At 42.7% G+C, this 16,848-nt stretch overlaps 2 protein-coding genes and 1 long non-coding RNA gene across 4 annotated transcripts; 1 reads left to right on the forward strand and 2 right to left on the reverse strand.

Moving 5' to 3' along the window:
* Positions 1-171: 171 nt before the first annotated feature.
* On the reverse strand, positions 172-4,849 carry LOC109951919 (transmembrane protein 184C-like). Its single transcript, XM_020586689.1, has 11 exons — positions 4,426-4,849; positions 3,556-3,736; positions 3,292-3,422; positions 2,454-2,490; positions 1,953-2,158; positions 1,787-1,861; positions 1,128-1,221; positions 891-1,003; positions 705-804; positions 375-452; positions 172-303 (listed from the first exon to the last, which is right to left on the reverse strand). The coding sequence occupies exons 2-11, from the start codon at positions 3,670-3,672 to the stop codon at positions 187-189; spliced, it is 1,068 nt and encodes a 355-aa protein (XP_020442345.1). The 5' UTR covers positions 3,673-3,736; positions 4,426-4,849; the 3' UTR covers positions 172-186.
* Positions 4,850-5,997: 1,148 nt separating this feature from the next.
* On the forward strand, positions 5,998-16,290 carry LOC109951920 (uncharacterized). Its single transcript, XR_002273677.1, has 4 exons — positions 5,998-6,052; positions 6,241-6,345; positions 8,919-9,011; positions 15,718-16,290. It is a non-coding gene; the product is annotated as an uncharacterized LOC109951920 (long non-coding RNA).
* LOC109951918 (endothelin B receptor-like) lies at positions 6,045-14,247 on the reverse strand. Of its 2 annotated transcripts, XM_020586688.1 has the most exons (8): positions 14,182-14,247; positions 12,287-13,282; positions 12,065-12,192; positions 10,832-11,030; positions 8,865-9,017; positions 7,955-8,088; positions 7,662-7,770; positions 6,045-6,312 (listed from the first exon to the last, which is right to left on the reverse strand). In XM_020586688.1, exons 2-8 carry the CDS (start codon positions 12,935-12,937, stop codon positions 6,220-6,222), a joined length of 1,467 nt encoding a protein of 488 aa, XP_020442344.1. In that variant the 5' UTR covers positions 12,938-13,282; positions 14,182-14,247; the 3' UTR covers positions 6,045-6,219. The 2 variants fall into 2 exon arrangements, with proteins under 2 accessions (XP_020442344.1, XP_020442343.1); XM_020586687.1 differs by lacking the exon at positions 14,182-14,247 and having other exon boundaries at positions 12,287-13,533.
* Positions 16,291-16,848: the final 558 nt, after the last annotated feature.

Below are 16,848 nucleotides of genomic sequence, written 5' to 3' on the forward strand. Positions count from 1 at the left end.
TAACGGAGCGGGGTGTCCTGCCGTGAGCCCCTCCCCCGTCCCAAAGCACTCACAGGCGGTCAGTGTCACTGTAGCCTCGCGCGGCAGTCCCCGCTGCAGTTAGAGCAGAGAGGAGAGCCACACTGTTGTTCACACTGTATGCATCTTATTACTGATGAGTTTAACAGGGTCGGTGTGATTTAAGATTTATAATAACGTGAGCGACTCACCGACGTGGCGGACCTGCTCTGTGACATCAGCTCTGATATCAGAAAAATCCCACATGGCCAAAAAGCTGTCGAAACACGAGCCCTCCTCCGCTTCCTGGATGGAGAGAAGACGGAATCAGACGGGAAAAGAGGGAGAGACGTCTCATCGAGGGACAGACAGTTTACCTGCACATAGGGCTTGTAGGTGAAGGTGTAGTGGTGAGCGATGGCGGCCAGGAACATCTCAATGCAGATGATGAAGTCCTGAACAATGAGGCAAAGAAACATCAGTCAGTCAGTCAAGAACCAGTTCATTCAGACGCTGGCACGTCCCAAATACCGGTATTGTGGATTCTTATGGTTTAAATATGATCAGCTACACAGCAGACACACTGGGCATCATCTTCTCTGTCTCACTGGAAATGTTTAGGTTTAAAGTTTTGTAGATTTTAAATGTTTCTTCTTCTGTATCAGAGTGAATATTTAGAAATAATCCATGTTTCTGAGCCTGTGTACCTGCAGTCCAGTAGCCACGGCCTCCACGCTGTCCCAGTCCCAGGTATGTTTGTCAGAGATCACGCCGACCTTCACCAGGAATGCTATCAACACAGCCTGCCTGAAGAGAGACCAGAACAGAGAGATGAAGGCGTCGGCACAGTTCACCTCGCTACTTCCTCCCCATCTCTGTCCTGACGTCCTTACCAGAAGGAGACAAACACCACCAGTTTGACACACAGGAACTTTCCCACAGGCCTGATGGGAGCCAGCTCCTCTCTGAGCGCTCGGTACAGCAGCACCAGACAGTACATGGCGAACTGAAAACACAGAGAGGATTGTCAGGAGGAAGCACGTCACCCAGTGAAGTCTGACTGAGACATGTCTGAGTTAGACTGTGTAGTGCTCTCAGCAGGGCTGGGGGTCTCATGTCTGTGTGTTTACCAGCTGTGATATGTTGTTGATGATGACCAGGTAGGACCAGGCGGTCCTGAAGCTGAAGTTGGCTTCGTCATAGACCCCACACAGCTGACAGATACTGCAGGCACACGGGAAAACAGGTTCACATGTGTTTTACAGATGTGTAGCATTTCAAAATGTCTCCTTAAATTGTGATTATGACACTGAATTTACACTTGGAAACACTGTTCTTCTGGTACGTTTAGATCATTCAGAGCAGTTATAGGCCTAAACTTTTAGTTGTAACCTTTGACCTTTAACACTCGAGAGCTAGTGTGGCTACACTATGAGCAGGGTTGTTACCATGGTTACAGTTAGCATCTTGCTAACTATTCTCATTGTGTCTATAGCACACAGTGTTATAGCTACAGCTACATCTTATAAACCATACAGGATGCAACAGTACTAACTCCATCACTTCTGCTGTGGTTACAGGAAACAGACGCCTGACAGCCTTGTTACAGTAAGAAACTTACTGTGGCATCACCATGGTTACAGTAAAGCCTACAGCGCTATCAACATCATTATAGGAGGAAACTTACAGCTTTATCACCACGGTCACACAAGGAAACTTGTAGTGCTCTCGCTGTGGTTACAAAGGGAAACCTACAGGAATGTCACCATGGTTACATAAGGAAACTTACAGGGCTATCACCGTGGTTACGGGTCTGACCACTGTGTACTGGAGGACTCCCAGCTTACACCTGAACAGCAGCACCCTGAAGGAGAAAGGGAGGCCCAGTTTAACGTCCATCTGTTCATCATGTCCTATACTTATGTCATATACTGTTGACGGCGTGTTTGTCGTACTCTCCCATGGGCCATGGCGGGCAGCAGCAGAGCGGGGGCAGGTGTGGCTGCTGCTGCTGGACCTCCAGCATGAGCACCAGGCTGGGGTACTGGTTACTGAGGAAGTTGAGCAGGAACACCAGGAAGTTGTAGATGACGTAGGCCTCGTAACACTCCCGGCACGTGTCCGCGTAGATGGCCAGGCTGGGATACCGCAGGGCCAGAAACTGTCAGCCGGCAGGAAGTAGAACAAACATTATTTTCATATGCAGACATGGCAGAATATGAGTGGAGGTTTACTGATGTCCACATGATACAGGAGTCACAGGAAAGAAAGAGGAGCGTCGTTTCATTAGCTGTGGTGGAGTTTGGTGGTATCAGACTGTATACGATAAGGAAGCTGTGTGTTTAACTCGTCTGGTCTCCTGGCTCTGTCCCTTTGTGTCTAATTAGGCCCTGTTGCCATGGCAACGTAGCAAAATAAAACAGACAAGATAAAAAGTGTGTGTTATTGTGACTCACACTGTCCAGACTGTAGATGGGCACCATCCATAGGATTCTGGTGAAGAAAGACAGAGGGAGTCATGTGACCAACAGGGTTAAAGGGACAGTCCACACATTTCCTCATTAGCAGTCTGCTGTAGCTGGACACATCATCAGTGCCACGCTGCTAAGTAAAACAACAGCAGTGTTTGTTTCTTTTGATTCCAAGTTGGTTGATTATTTAACACCTGATGGAGATTTTCTAATTACTACATAACAGATAGTAAAGTTTAATGATTTGAGACAGATGAGATCCAGTAGAGCTGCAGGGGAAACGAAGCACAGCTTTTCTTATTTTCTTTTATTGGTGTAAACCATTAATTTAACAATTAGGTCAGGATTTTTTTAAGCTCTAAAACAACAGTCAGATGTGTATATGAATGCTGAAACAGGCTTTGCATGCTGTAATCACTCCTTTGGTTCACAGTGACCATTAAAGGACCCCTTTCTAATGTGCTTTCAGTGTGAAGTGATGCCATGCTCTGTGTAAAAATACATGTAAAAATGTATCTGAAGCTAATGTGAGGCTGTAGCTGTAAAATGTAGGTAAAATAAAATGGGTCGCTTCCAAAGTTTCAACCTCTTTAGCACAAAGTATCTTTGTTTCTCTTAGCTTCCAAAGTTTCAGCCTGTTTAGCACAAAGTATCTTTGTTTCTCTTTCTTTCACTGCAGCTCAAACACAAAGGACAGACTTGATGATTAAAAGGCCATGAATTCAGAACATGCTTACTTGCTGCATCTACCTTTAGAACTCCATCACCTGCACTGAAAGCATTTTAGGAAAGTCTCTCGATGGCACAGCAGTGTTGTGTTTACCTGATGATGGGCTTCTGCAGCTCAGGCTGGGTGTAGTGCACCATGTGCTGCAGAATCCCCCACAGTGAAATTGGGATGGTCAGAAAGACGAAAACACCAGCGATGAACCAGGCTTTACTGTGTGTCCCGACCTGGACCAAGACACACACAGGGACCCAGAGCTGTCAGTATTGTGTAGTGTAGATATGTGTAAGACCCCTGAGTGTCCAGCTTTGGTCAGAGAGGCAGCAGGTCTGGGTGGAGGCGATGAAGACGGCGGTGTACCTTATCTTTCTGCAGCTCCCAGATGCACAGCGGCAGCACGGCCACCAGCAAGAGAGCATAGAGGAGCAGGACCAGCGGGCGGATCCACCTCCTCCACTCTGCACAGGAACAGGGCATGGCGGCTGATTCACCCTCAGCGTCGACTACAGGCACATCCTAAACCGCAGACCTCACTGGGGGACTGGAGTTTGGAAGGTATAGTCAGTGATTTAAACTGGGTGAAGACGTCTGTCTAGCCTGGTTTAGCTAGGTGCCAGAATTTGGCACATTAAAAATCCAATTATCATATTTTGACTACAGCATCACACACAGCAAAGTCTAGCAGATATACTGTAAATAATTCAGTGCTCAGTTTCAGTCAGGTGAGCTGAACTTGGGCATTTTGTCATCAGACTTGGAAAAATGAATTAACATTTAGAATTGAGGTAAATTAGAAAGTACATTGGTCAGAGAGGCAGCGGGGCAACTGACGTTTGTGAGAAATACATGGCAGACTACTGTGACAATGCACCAACTCCATCCATCCCTTACATAAGTTCATATAATATGAGAAAACGCATTTCAGTAATGTTTTCCATCAACATAGTGCATTTACAGAAATACAAATTAATGCTATAAAGTAGCTACTAAACCCTTTGACCCCTCCAAAGCCTCACAGAGTCTGTTAGACGTTAGAAATGGTATAAAACGTTTATAACATCTCCAAGAATTAGCATAAAGTGCAGTGAGGTCAAAAGGAGCCATTTCCTGTTAACAGTTGGCTGAAAAGAACAAATCTGGACAAATATATGTGCTCACTGATGAAAGCAGGGCGTTGAGGAGAGAAGACATTTAAAACACGGCTCAATAAATCCTGATGACAGAACAGACCTGGACCTTTGAAGCTGGAGATGTTCATGCTGAGTGATGCTGGCCTGTTTTCCTCCTCAGTCCTGTTTCTGTTACCAGGCAACGCATCTCTCTTCCGCCTGACTGACGCCCAGACGTCACTGTTTGATCCGATTACCAGCTGATCATCGATCCCTCATCGATCACAGCGATCCGGTGGTGAGTCTGCGGAGGTCGGACACACAACAGATGGCTCGTGTTTGCAGCAGCTGGCCGTGTTTGTCCTCCCGTCTCCCGTGTTGACGCGCCCGCGTCACCGGGAGGGAACCGTCTCCGTCGGTCACGTGTTCGGTGGAAAACAGCGCTCTCATCCACAAGTTGGGCTGTTTTAATTTAATTCACGTCCACTACGCACTGCTGTCTTATAAATAGGCTTTGATTATCTGGATCTTTAAATGTCTTCACCTTACTGCTCTAAAGAGGCCAACTCAAAACCTTTACAGTGTTAAAATAAGAGGCCAACTCAAAACCTTTACAGTGTTAAAATAAGAGGCCAACTCAAAACCTTTACAGTGTTAAAATAAGAGGCCAACTCAAAACCTTTACAGTGTTAAAATGTAAGTAAAAGGGCTACGATCAGAATTTTAGCCAACTGAAGTAAAGGTACAAAGGTATCAGCATCACAAAGAGTATAAGTACTCATTATTGTGTCCATCACTTTAATGTTGCAGCTGGTAAAGGTGGAGCTGATGTTTACCTACAAATATAATGTGATGTACTTTACATCCTGCTGGTGGATTTTCTACCTGAGATCAATAAAGTCTCATGGTTTTTGTGTTTTATTCATCTGATTCTGAAATGAACTGTTGTCAAATACATGTAGTGCAGGAAAAAGTACAAGATTTGTCTCTTAAATGTAGAGAAATCAAGTACTTTTTAAAATCCTATTACTTTTGTACTTTTACTTAAGTCGAATTCTGGACTTTAACTAGGTATTTTACATAGTTATAATAATTTTACTTTAAAAAAGGTCTGAGTACTTCTACGCTGAACGTTAGCATGCTAACAGGCTAACTAAACTAAACACATTTAGCAAACACACAAACACCCACAAAACAGTTATTTATGGGAGCTTTGAGAACATAGCTTTTATTAATACATACAAATGCTTTACTTAAAATCCCCTATATGTAAGAAAACCACAGCTTCACTGGTCAGACCGCTGGTTTCTTCTCCTTTGAAAAGATGTGATGTTTTCTTAGCCCACTGGCCATTTGTCCGACATCGGGACCATGTTTACATTTTAGCCCCATGTAACTAGGGCTCCAAGAACAGAAAACTCATGTGTTCATCTGCTGATTGTGGGGTGTAATCAAACATTCGGCCTCTGCTAGTGTGCTCTCTGTCTACTGACATGTTCTGTCAGATATAGTGATTAATGCAAAATAACAGTACAGTATATAATACAGTGAATAATTACATTATAAATAGGCAGAAACTAATGGTTTTGTGCTGTATCACATATAGACATTCACTAAATGGACAAAAGTATGTGGACACTTTTGTCTGTTGTACCTGGTTTTAATAATTTTTCGGTTTGTGTTTCCTTTGAAAGGAAGTCACGCAGAAGCAGATTAATGTCCCTGATTCTGGACACAGTCACATAAAGGTGCAGTGTTCACACACGTTTTACATATTGTGTTTATACAGACACCCCGTTTTATGTTATTTTGTCACTTGCTCAAATACAACCCCTTCTCTCAGTGCTGGTGCAGCCTTGTTCAGTCCTGTTGAGTTGCTGATCTGATGATGTTGCATATGAAAATACAAACTCTCTCAGTGGTCTTTGTACTGCAGGCTCGTCCCGTGATGCAGAGGCAGCATACTGTTAGAGAGTGAGTCAGAATAACACCAGCAGCACAGACAGGACTGAGGAGAGAGAAGGACACAGAGAGATGGAGGGTAAGTTTGATTAAAGGGCTGCTCCGCTGATTTAACACTGTGCTTCCATAAAGTCTGGACATTCCATAGGGACAAATTCACAAAAAGAACAGGCAAAAATAGAAGCGTGCTAAAATGTCCTGACTTTCATGCTGCATTTAATCCAAGGTTACAGATTCTGAATCTCAAATGTAAACAGTCAACGTGGCTTATAGTGGATGTGTATGGCAGCAGTATGTGAACATCTGCAACATCATGCATCAACAGGATACACAACAAATACATAGGTTTACTCATAATAGTACTTTTAGACATCATTTACTAATATCGACCAAGGAGGTCGTCTTCATTTTGAAAGTTTTATTCATTCAGCACCTTTGGAAACCAGTTTCTGAGACGTTGCTATGTTGAGTGACGTCAGATTGTTTGCTTCTGGGTGAGTTGCGTGACTGAGACTCCCAGTCAGCGCCGTTCCATCAAACTTTTTCAAGTAAGAGGTTGGAAATTTGCCTGTTGTCAGGAACGTAGCTTTAGTTGCTAGTATATCAAGCTTCATGACCCCTGGATCCTACATTTCCCATAATGCAGTGCAATAGCAACTAGTTTCCAAACCCCCACTCTCGAGTTTATTACTGTTATAAATGCGTCGTCTCCGAGCCCAGATAACCTTGATAACATCACTGTTATGGTTTTTACACTGGCCTAAGTTGGCCCAGCTGCACCGTGCTGACCCTGAGCATAATGGCATGTGTTTCCACTGCCAGTGTTGGGGGTTAGCACATTACTTTGGTAATAATACTGGTCAAGCTTGGTTGTGTTAATCAGAGGTTAACCTAAACAGAATGGCTCAGCGTTCTCTTGTTGCTACTTGTTGCTTATTGCCGCTACTCGGCTGCTCGCAGCAGATGGACAGCGTGTCTCGGTGCAGCAGTGGGAAAACCCTACACATCACATCGGGGTTATTTTCTCAGACTTGACAAAGGTCCTCCAGAGCCACAGGAGACATGTTGTGATAAGCAGGATTACTCTTCGTGAGCATAAAACTGGCCTCCATGTATAAAGTGTATAAAGCCGAGTCCCCCTTTATACCCATTATGTCCCTGCTCATTTCCCACAAGTCTTTTATCTGAGGTCACGACCTTTCTATGTTTATACGTCTCAGCTCCCTCCCTTCATCATTCTCCCTCCTTGAGACAGTCGCTTAACATCTGATATTATCTCACTATGTCATGTTATCTATCTCATGCCCTTTGACCCCGTGACCTCCTCACGACATCAGGCTGACTGAGATTCATAGATGCTTAACATCTACCATCTTTAAACCACACAGTTTTTACCTTGAAGCAGTTTCTGAACTTCTTGGAGACAAAGTATAGGATTATGGGATTGATGCAGGAGTTGATGGTTGCCATGTTTAAGCTGAAGTAGTCGAACACCAACAGGAAGCTGCAACCAAAGAAGAAGAGTGCAAACAATTAAATGTCAGAAAGAGAAGATAACGCTGAGTAAAAAGCCTTAAAATCACAGAAACCTGCAAGAGTGAAAAAGTATCTGGTGTTAAAACTCTAATAAGTACTGCAGCCAGTCAGTTTTTACTGACTTTGTTTTACTTGTTTGCTCCCACACCTACTTCAGCAGGTCGCAGCGGTGTACATCATGCGGTATGTAGATGGTCCTCTTCAGGATGCGACTCAGATGAAGTGGAAACCAGCAGAGAGCAAAGATCAGCACCAGGCAGAATACAGCTTTAGCGATTTCTCTACGCTGTGGAGGAACATTTGATTTGATTTGATTTGATTTATTCAAGCATGTAAAACAGTTGATATGACAACACACAATATCAATGTGCTTATACCTAGTACATGCTAGTAGGAAGAAGTCAGACTTATCCAGTCCTACCCCATGACATCATCTTACATCATTAGTTTGCAAGCAGTATCTCTACATAGATAATTATCTTCTACACCACACAAGTAATATACTAAAGAATTATTACAAAGTGTTAACATTCATACACCACACCCACAATGTTCCATCTAATTAATCATTAAACCTGTTCTTGCATATATCTTGATTGACACATACCTTTATATTTATGTTTAAACTCATCAATTCTATTACTATTTTTTATGTCCGCACTTAAATTATTCCATAGTTTTACCCCACTTATAGAAATACAGAATCTTTTTTTGGTTGTACGTATAGCATGAATTTTTAAATTTAACTGACCCCTTAAATTGTATCCCCCTTCCCTTTCATTAAATAGTTTTTGAATTCCACCAGGTAATAAATTGCTCCTGGCTTTATACATAAACACTGCAGTCTTATATCCCACTAAATCAAATAGTTTTTGAATTCCACCAGGTAATAAATTGTTCCTGGCTTTATACATAAACACAGCAGTTTTATATCCCATTAAATCGAAACATTTTAACAATTTAGACTGTATGAAAGCTACATTAACCTAACATTAGCCTTAGACACTGGCTTGTGTGTCATCATTCCCATGACAGTACTTGCCCTTATACTTGTGTGTGTACCTGTTTCACGTGTTCGCTCAGGGAGATCCTCAGACTTTCTTTTTGATGTCGCAGCATCTCGCAGGTCATCAGGCCGTAGAAGATAGCTGAGCAGACCAGAGGGACGCAGAAATAGAAGCCAAACAACCACCAGTCCTTCACATCCCGGTAGAGCTGCAACACACACAAACACACACCTTTCAAAACTCTCTACACCCTCAGTCTGTTTCACCTTACTAAGCACATTTATGCAGGTATGGTATTTAAAGGATGCAGCCGGTGATTTGCCATGCTTTTGTTATTTCCCACAAATCCAAAGACTAACAGTGAAGTCACTCTAATGTTTGTGAGTCCAGACCCTGATTCAGCTTATTGGTCTGTGCCGTCAACCTCCACTGTTGTCCAACAACTGGTAAACACACCCCAGTGAGTCACGCCGCTGCACTGGGGGGCGGGCTTCTCCATTAGGAAACGTGAGGCTGTCTGTTTTCAACAAAAGATTTTTGAGGATTATCTTTTCATGCCGCTATGTGCTTCTACTCTGCTACATTTCAAAGGGAAAATATTGTACTTTTTAGTGCATTAAAATCTATCTGACAGCTTTTGTTACAAATTAGGATTCCTGCATTTTTGCAACAATTTATAAAATATGGTGCAGGGGCGCCTTACACTTCCTCAGTTAGAACTGAAATGACATTGACAGAAAGGAGCAGGGGCGCCCTGAGCCTTATCTGTACCACAGTACCAGGCGATAGCAATAACTTAAATAAATCTAGAACCTTCATACAGTAGAACAGCTCTCAGAATGTTTACTTAAATAATAGTACGCCACCTTGAACATGCTCCCACGAGTAATAGTACTGCATTCAAATCCCCACTTAAGTAAAAGTGTTATGGGCAAATTGTACTTAAGTGCTAAAAATAGAAATGGTCCCTTTGAGTGTTAAGACTATTTTTAATATGATGTTTTTGGGATTCATATTACAGCCACATTAATCTTACTGTGTAGTTGATAAACACTGGGCCAATTTTAAGTACTTCATATACTCTGTAGAGCTTCACTGAGCACAGTTCACCATATTCTACAAGATGCCATGTTTGGTTTCCACTGAAAAATTGTAACTTGAAAAGTAAGTGGCAAAGTTGTCAGGCAGATGCAGTGCAGTTAAAAGTACAGCAAATCCTCTGAGATATAATGAAGTTGAAGTATAAAAATGCATAAAATGAAAATAAGGTACAGTACTGCAGTTTTAAAAAGTCTAAAGACTGATAGCAGGTCAGCTGACCTACAGCAGGTTCAGTTTGTTTATTCCAGTCAGGATCTGGAGACACACAGGAAATGGTTTTCTAAACAGTCTGCGATGAAGAGGCCCTGAAGCACAATATGGAAATGAACCAGAGTCCATTTATTTTGCCCACAGAGACCACTCATGATGTACTTTGCTCTTTTGCCTTTATTCGTGCCTATCAGAGTCGTATTATGAGAAGTGATTGTTGACAAGGGGATTCAGTCTTAGATCAAACCCTACACAATGTGTGTCAACAGAAATAAAAGTTCTCATGGTTTTCCTAACAACAACAGTGGCACCGAAGCAAAGGAGGTGTGTAAAATGATGCTGGAGATGTTGCTCCACAATGCTTTACTATAACCTTAATTGATTCTTTTATACTGTAAATAATTTCTTATTTTAAATGTCTCCTTGCAGCATTAGAAAGGTAATTTGTAGATTTAAACCTCTACAGACTTTCTTTGAAACATCTTAGCAGGTGCTGCAGTGGTAACAAAAGGTTCAGATCCTATTTTAGATTTAGCCGGTCTTTAGGAGTGTAGGGAGGGTCTACAGGAGCTGGACAGGCTGCTACCCACTCAGTGTAGGAGCTCTAGATAGCAATCAACACCATGACAAACACACACAGTGTTCTGTGCACATCTCCCTCTCTTGCACACATGCAAACACACACATCTTGTACTGTAAACACACGCTCACAGTCATGAAGGGTGTGTTGGGCTGCAGCATGCAGGTCGACATGGTTACGTTGTTGTAGTTGAAGGTGACCATGTTGAAGCCGACAGCCTCAGGCACAGCCAGCACCACAGACAGCAGCCAGATCGCCACAATCTCCACTGCTGTCACTGTGGGAACACCTGTACCCTGCACACGTGACCAGGACGCCACCGCACGATACCTGGGAACAAGATATCAGAGATTCAGAAATGACTTGTTGTGTTCATTATTGTAGAGTTTCATTATGGCTTCACTCACATGGTTTTAGCAGCGGTGGCTTTATGGGCAAATGAAACTAACTATTTTGCCTTGATTTATCAAATAAAGGTGCACTGATATCCACACTTAGATGTGGCGTTCTTCCTTCTGGGTGTGTTAGCACATAAAGCTAACATGTTAGCTACCTAGCATGGTCAGGATTTTACCTTTGTGTTGAATTAATTTGATTTTAATTTGGGAGGAACTGGAGCTTTGTGTCACATCAGCAGTAACTAGAGTTTCTACTGGACTAACACATTAGCCAGCTAATGCTAGCTTCAGACTGGAGGCTGCACTTTCTATAGTTTGACCCAACCAGGCATCCATAGTTTACATCGTTGTTAGGAAACAGAGAGGGGCAAAGTGCGGGTAGGAATAACTTATGAACTGTATCTCAGGTCATCCTTTAAAGGACACAGTCTACGAAGGCGTGGCCTAGGTAGCCATTATAGCCCACAAAGGCCAGACCATGGGCCAAACTAAAATGAGATGATCTGGTCTACGGAGGATTTCCTATTTAGGTTACCAGCTGTTGCTGCATTCCTCTACAGTTGTGTTACAAATTGCTGCTTCTGTCGCCTAGCAACCCTGACAGCTACTTTGCTTTCTGTCAGCATGCAAAGAACCCTGGGATAGACTGAGCCGTGAAGGATTCACCAGTTGGAGCCTATGTTGCCTGGTGAAAGGAGGATGCTTTTCTCGGCCAAAGGAGCCTTCGAAATGGGACAGCCTCATTGCAACGCTGTGACACAATCGGTCTTCAAATGCAGCCTTTGAAGGATGTGTCCTCTGAATTGGGACGCAGCTATTGTGTCAGTTTGCTTTGAGTCTCACTACACCCTCTAGGCTGAAAAGAGAGTAGGCTCAGGAGGGTTAAAGATTTAAAGGTAACATCATGGTCAAGGCTGTGGGATGTTTCAAATGAGTGAGTATAGTCACTATAAATGGGTGTGATACCTGTCCATACTGAGAATACACAGGTTGAGGACAGTGATGCCAACTGAAGCTTTCTGCAGGAAGGGAAGCAGCTTACAGAGGAACAGGCCAAACACGCTGTCAGCAAATGGCCACCGCCCCGCCAACAGCTGCACACACAGATCGGAAAACCAACACCATAACATCAACATAACATCACAGCATTATGTGTGTTAATGAGAAGCGACATGCTAAAGTGTGTACCTTGTAGACGTTAATGGGGATGTCAATGGCGATGCAGATCAGGTCTCCCAGGGCCAGACTGGCAATGAGAGCATTGGGTCCATTTCTCATGCTTTTGTTTAGATAAATAATCCTCAGCAGAGTGGCGTTTCCAACGATCCCCACAGCAAAGATCACACAGGACAGCGCTGTGTTGATGTACTTGAAGGCTGTTTTTATCGATGGGGCCGTCACGCAGGTTGGGGGCAACACCGGACGCATGTGGACCACCTGAGAGGAATTGGAGGAAGACGAGTAAGGTGAAGGCCTTCTTTCGTGTTTGTGTTTCATCTTGCTTGCATGGTTTGACTTTTCTAATCCAGACTCTACGGAGGAAAGGGGCTTCTGCACAGTTTCTTGCTCCAGCTGTGGCTCTTGGTCTGAGGTCTGGGTGTGACGGTCCACTTCAGGTTCTAGAGGTGGGTTGGTTCTGAGGAAGTGAGGCAGGTCTGATATCATCAGATCTGATAGAAATGACTCTGAGGAGGAGTTACTGTGGCAACCTACTGGAGTGACAAACACCAGACTTGCAACAACCAGTAGCACTGTAAACACCAATGGCATGGAGGGACCCTGGGATCCCAGTCTGGATGACATCCTGGCTGAATCCACTGCTTTTATTCCAAAAACCATCCTGGAGCCTGCTGAAACCCCTGAACTAATTCCCAAACCCACTGTAAGTCTAGATCAGATGCTGGAACCTCAACCTTTGGAGCCTTCACAGAACCTGCTGTAGCTTCAGAACTGGTCCAGGAACCCACTGTGTTTCTGGAGCCCAGTTTGGGACCTGCTGTTATCACAGAGTGTGTTCTGGAACCAGCTGTAGAACCTGCTGTAATTTCACAACCTTAAAAAACCAAAAACCACCACTGTGAATCCAGAGTCAGTAGATGTTCTAAAGGTGGACGTCAGAGCAGAGCGGTAGAGAGCAGAAAAGGCTTCTCAGATGAACTGGGTGATTCTGGACTTCGAGAAAATCTGGAGAGCATAACCAAAACAAATCAGGTGGTTTATTAACTTTGAAACTTTTGCATATTTAGCAAGATTTTCTCAAAACTCTACAACTGAGACAGTTAATGGAGCTTGTGCTCTTTGGTTTGTACTCCTCAGAGATCCGATGTAAATTTGTATTTTCTGAACTCTGTACACTAAAAGAATTAAACTTGTATTTGGCAGCTTGGGAGCAGCAGAATCAAGCTGTGAGATTATGATCACTTTCATGGTTTTTCCTCCCCGCTGTCGCCAAGTGCTGCTCAAGAGGGATGTGTTGGGTTTTCCTCTATAATAATAACAACAGTAAGCTCTAGACCTTATGTTGTAAAGTGTCCTGAGACAACTTTTGTTGTGATTTGGTGCTATACAGATAAATTTGAATTTTGAATGTGAATGTATCTGGAAATATATGAATTTATGGAAATATATTGTTTAAATTATTGTTTTATTTTCAAAGCTGTTTTAGAAAGAATGACATTTAAGCTTTTTGGGCTCTTACCGAGTTTTATTTGTGGTAACTTACCAGTTACAGCCTTAAAGCTAAATGCAAATTCCTGGGTCAACGTTAATAAAAATAAAATCTCAAAAAAAGCCTTCTTTGGGCCACTGAAGGGAGAAGAACAGGAGACTGCTTACATGTCTGTTTTATGGGTCTGTTTACAGCAGAACAACATTAAAACTGAACTGTTTCTCTGTGAGACCTTTGTCCAGCCACTAGTTTAACTGAAAATGTGAGATTAAAGTAAAAAATTCTGAGATATGATCTGTAACAGTGCAGTTATGTTCCATAATATCCTTATTTAAACACGGCTGTTAGGGAGAGAGCTGTAACGCTCAGGGTTTTGGAAATAAATTCAAAGTTGGATGAAGCGGGATGAGCTCACCTGTCTGTGTTTGTCTCCTCTTGTGGGTTTTAGTTGAATTTAATCCTTTAAAGAAGAGGAGAAGAAGAGTGTGCACGGCATAGCCGAGAGAAAACTAATGAAGTCAAACTGATGGAGCTCAGTTTTACTCTCTCTCTCTCTCTTTCTCTCTGATAGCTGTAGATGCTCACCCGCCCACTCCTCTTCGTCTTTGGTTCTCTCTTCTCTTCTTTTTCCCCTCCTCCCTCCAATATCCACCTTATCTTTCATTATCTGTCTCACTTTCTCTCCCTTTTCCTTCCTCCTGTTCTTCTTCTACCCCTCCCTTGTCACCCCCTCTCCTCGCTTTCCTCCCTCTTCTTCTCCTCTGTTAGTTGATTCCTTTGAAACGCCTCATAAACACGGACATGACTGAACCTTTACCACATAAACACACACACGTACTGGAATTAAAACTGGTTTTAACCCAGTTTTCCCCCTTAAGAGTAAGTTGATTTTAAAAAAAACCTTGTGTAAGTGGAGGCAGTAAAATTTATTACTGTGTCCGAACAAAAGATCTGATTTTATTTGAGTGTTTGAACACAAGTGAAGCCAGATTCAGTTCATTGTACTAAAACTTTGCTCATCTCAGAAAGTGTTACTTTATTCTCCTGGATTTAAACATATTTCAACAAGGAATTAATTTCTTTCTGTCAAACATTTCCACTGTTCATCTCAGACATTGAAGTAACATTTTAATACATGTAAAAAACATTTCAACTGTTTTATTTCTAAATGAAACCTTTGTATGCTACAGAAACTTTATTATTGAGCATTACTTCAATGAAATGCTACTGACAAAGTTATGATTTGTATATGTAAACCTCCAGTAAGTGATTTTGCCACTTTGGAGCAGCAGAAACTGAAACTGTAAAAGGCTCGAAGCTTAAAGTGAGATAGCTTTTGAAGTAAGAAACAACACATTTGTTGTCTAACAAATAAAAGTTGAATTCGCAGACAATAAAACACACCAGCGTTCAGTTCAGGCAGTTGTTAGCTAATGTTTGCAGAAATGATGATGATGATGGCTCTTAGATCTGAGCCTGCAAAACTTGGACTTAATACAGTTAAATTGCTAGAACATTTATGTAGACATCCAGCAGGCCCTGAGCAACATTAGTATTAATCTGGAGTTGTGTTTGTGTTGATGAATCACCCTCCTTTCAGCTCTGTTTTGGTCTCCACCACCTCCTGAGGGAAACGTCTGGCTCCTCAGCTGCTAAATGCTCCACTACATTCACCAGCTAGTCGCTAACTTAGACTGTCTGATGCTGATCTGGTAGCGTACAGTGGGTTAAAATGCTGTGGGTTCATTGCTTTGTGTGATGTGCAGCATTTGATCCGCTGTCATCAGAGAAACGTTGAACACTGAAGCGGCTTTAAGGGATGTTTCAGTTTGGGTCTTCGTGGCCTCACATAGAAAACCCAGAGCTTGTTTCTTGCTTCAAGATGTTTGCTGTTTTGCAGTCGACAATCAGTATTAGTCATTAATGTCAGTTACTTCTTCTTTTCTCCCAGACCCTTGATCGTTTTGTTTTCTGAGTCGATCCTGGAGCCTCCTCACCACTGATCTGCTGTGACGCTACAGAGGTTTAAACATCTGGCAGCAACACGCAACCTGTGTTCATCCTGACTGGAATAAGTTTGTGGCAGCAACACGTGGTGCATGTTGTGTATATACATCTGTGACACATGTGTTAGTCTGAACCAGTCATACAGATGTTCCTGTCTGTCTGTCTGACTGAATACAGCAGAAGCACAAGCCCTGACATTCTCTCAGACTGTTCAGTTTAAATCCATCTAACCTTTGACCAAGTTGAGCTTCATTCCGTGTCGGAGCTAAATTTGGTTTTACAAGACGTCCATGTTATCTCAGTCACTGAGTGTGTGGTGATGTTCAGCACCTCAGTGTGTGTGTGTTTACTGCAGTAAACACAGCTATGAGGATGAAGCTCTACGTGACTTGAACCATGCAGGGCAGGCACATAATGAGAGCTCCCCGTCTTTGTGAGGACCCTAACCCTGACTCTGTCCTCAGTGGTGGAATGTAAGGTACTTTGTCTGAGTGTTTCTTGTTCTGCTGCTTCATGCTTTCGTTCCTTCTAACAGACAATCCTTGTACTTTTTACTACATGTATTTGATAGCTTTAGCTTCATTTCAGAATCAGATGAATCAAACCAAACACAGTAGAACCATCAGACTCTATTGGTCCCAGTGGGATCCACCAACTACCCAGCAGGATGTAAAGTACTTCACATTCTAAACACAGATTTAAGTTAAAGCGAGTGTATGCTGTATGTAAAAACTCCTTTACCTAATCATCTGCATGACAAATGTAATTCTTCACAAATGTCATCAGAGTGAAACTTTTCCATCAGATGTCACAGCAGCCAGTGGTCGATGTGTTTCTGTTCTTCAAAGAGTCGCAGAGTTTCTAATAAAGTTTCATGTTCACGGTGGAAATCAGCAGCAGCTGAGACCGAGAGGCTGTTTCCTGTCTGTCTGGGTTTGATTTGCTGTGAAATGAGACTCTTTGGATTCATCTTGTTTGTTCTTCTCATTCTAATTATCTCTAAGTGTAATTTGTTCTTTAACCAACAGTACTTCTGAGAAAAGTGAGAATCAGGCCATGTTTCTTCACAGTACTT

Source organism: Monopterus albus, unplaced genomic scaffold (genome assembly GCF_001952655.1).
Source record: "Monopterus albus unplaced genomic scaffold, M_albus_1.0 scaffold418.1, whole genome shotgun sequence".
NCBI lineage: Eukaryota > Metazoa > Chordata > Actinopteri > Synbranchiformes > Synbranchidae > Monopterus > Monopterus albus.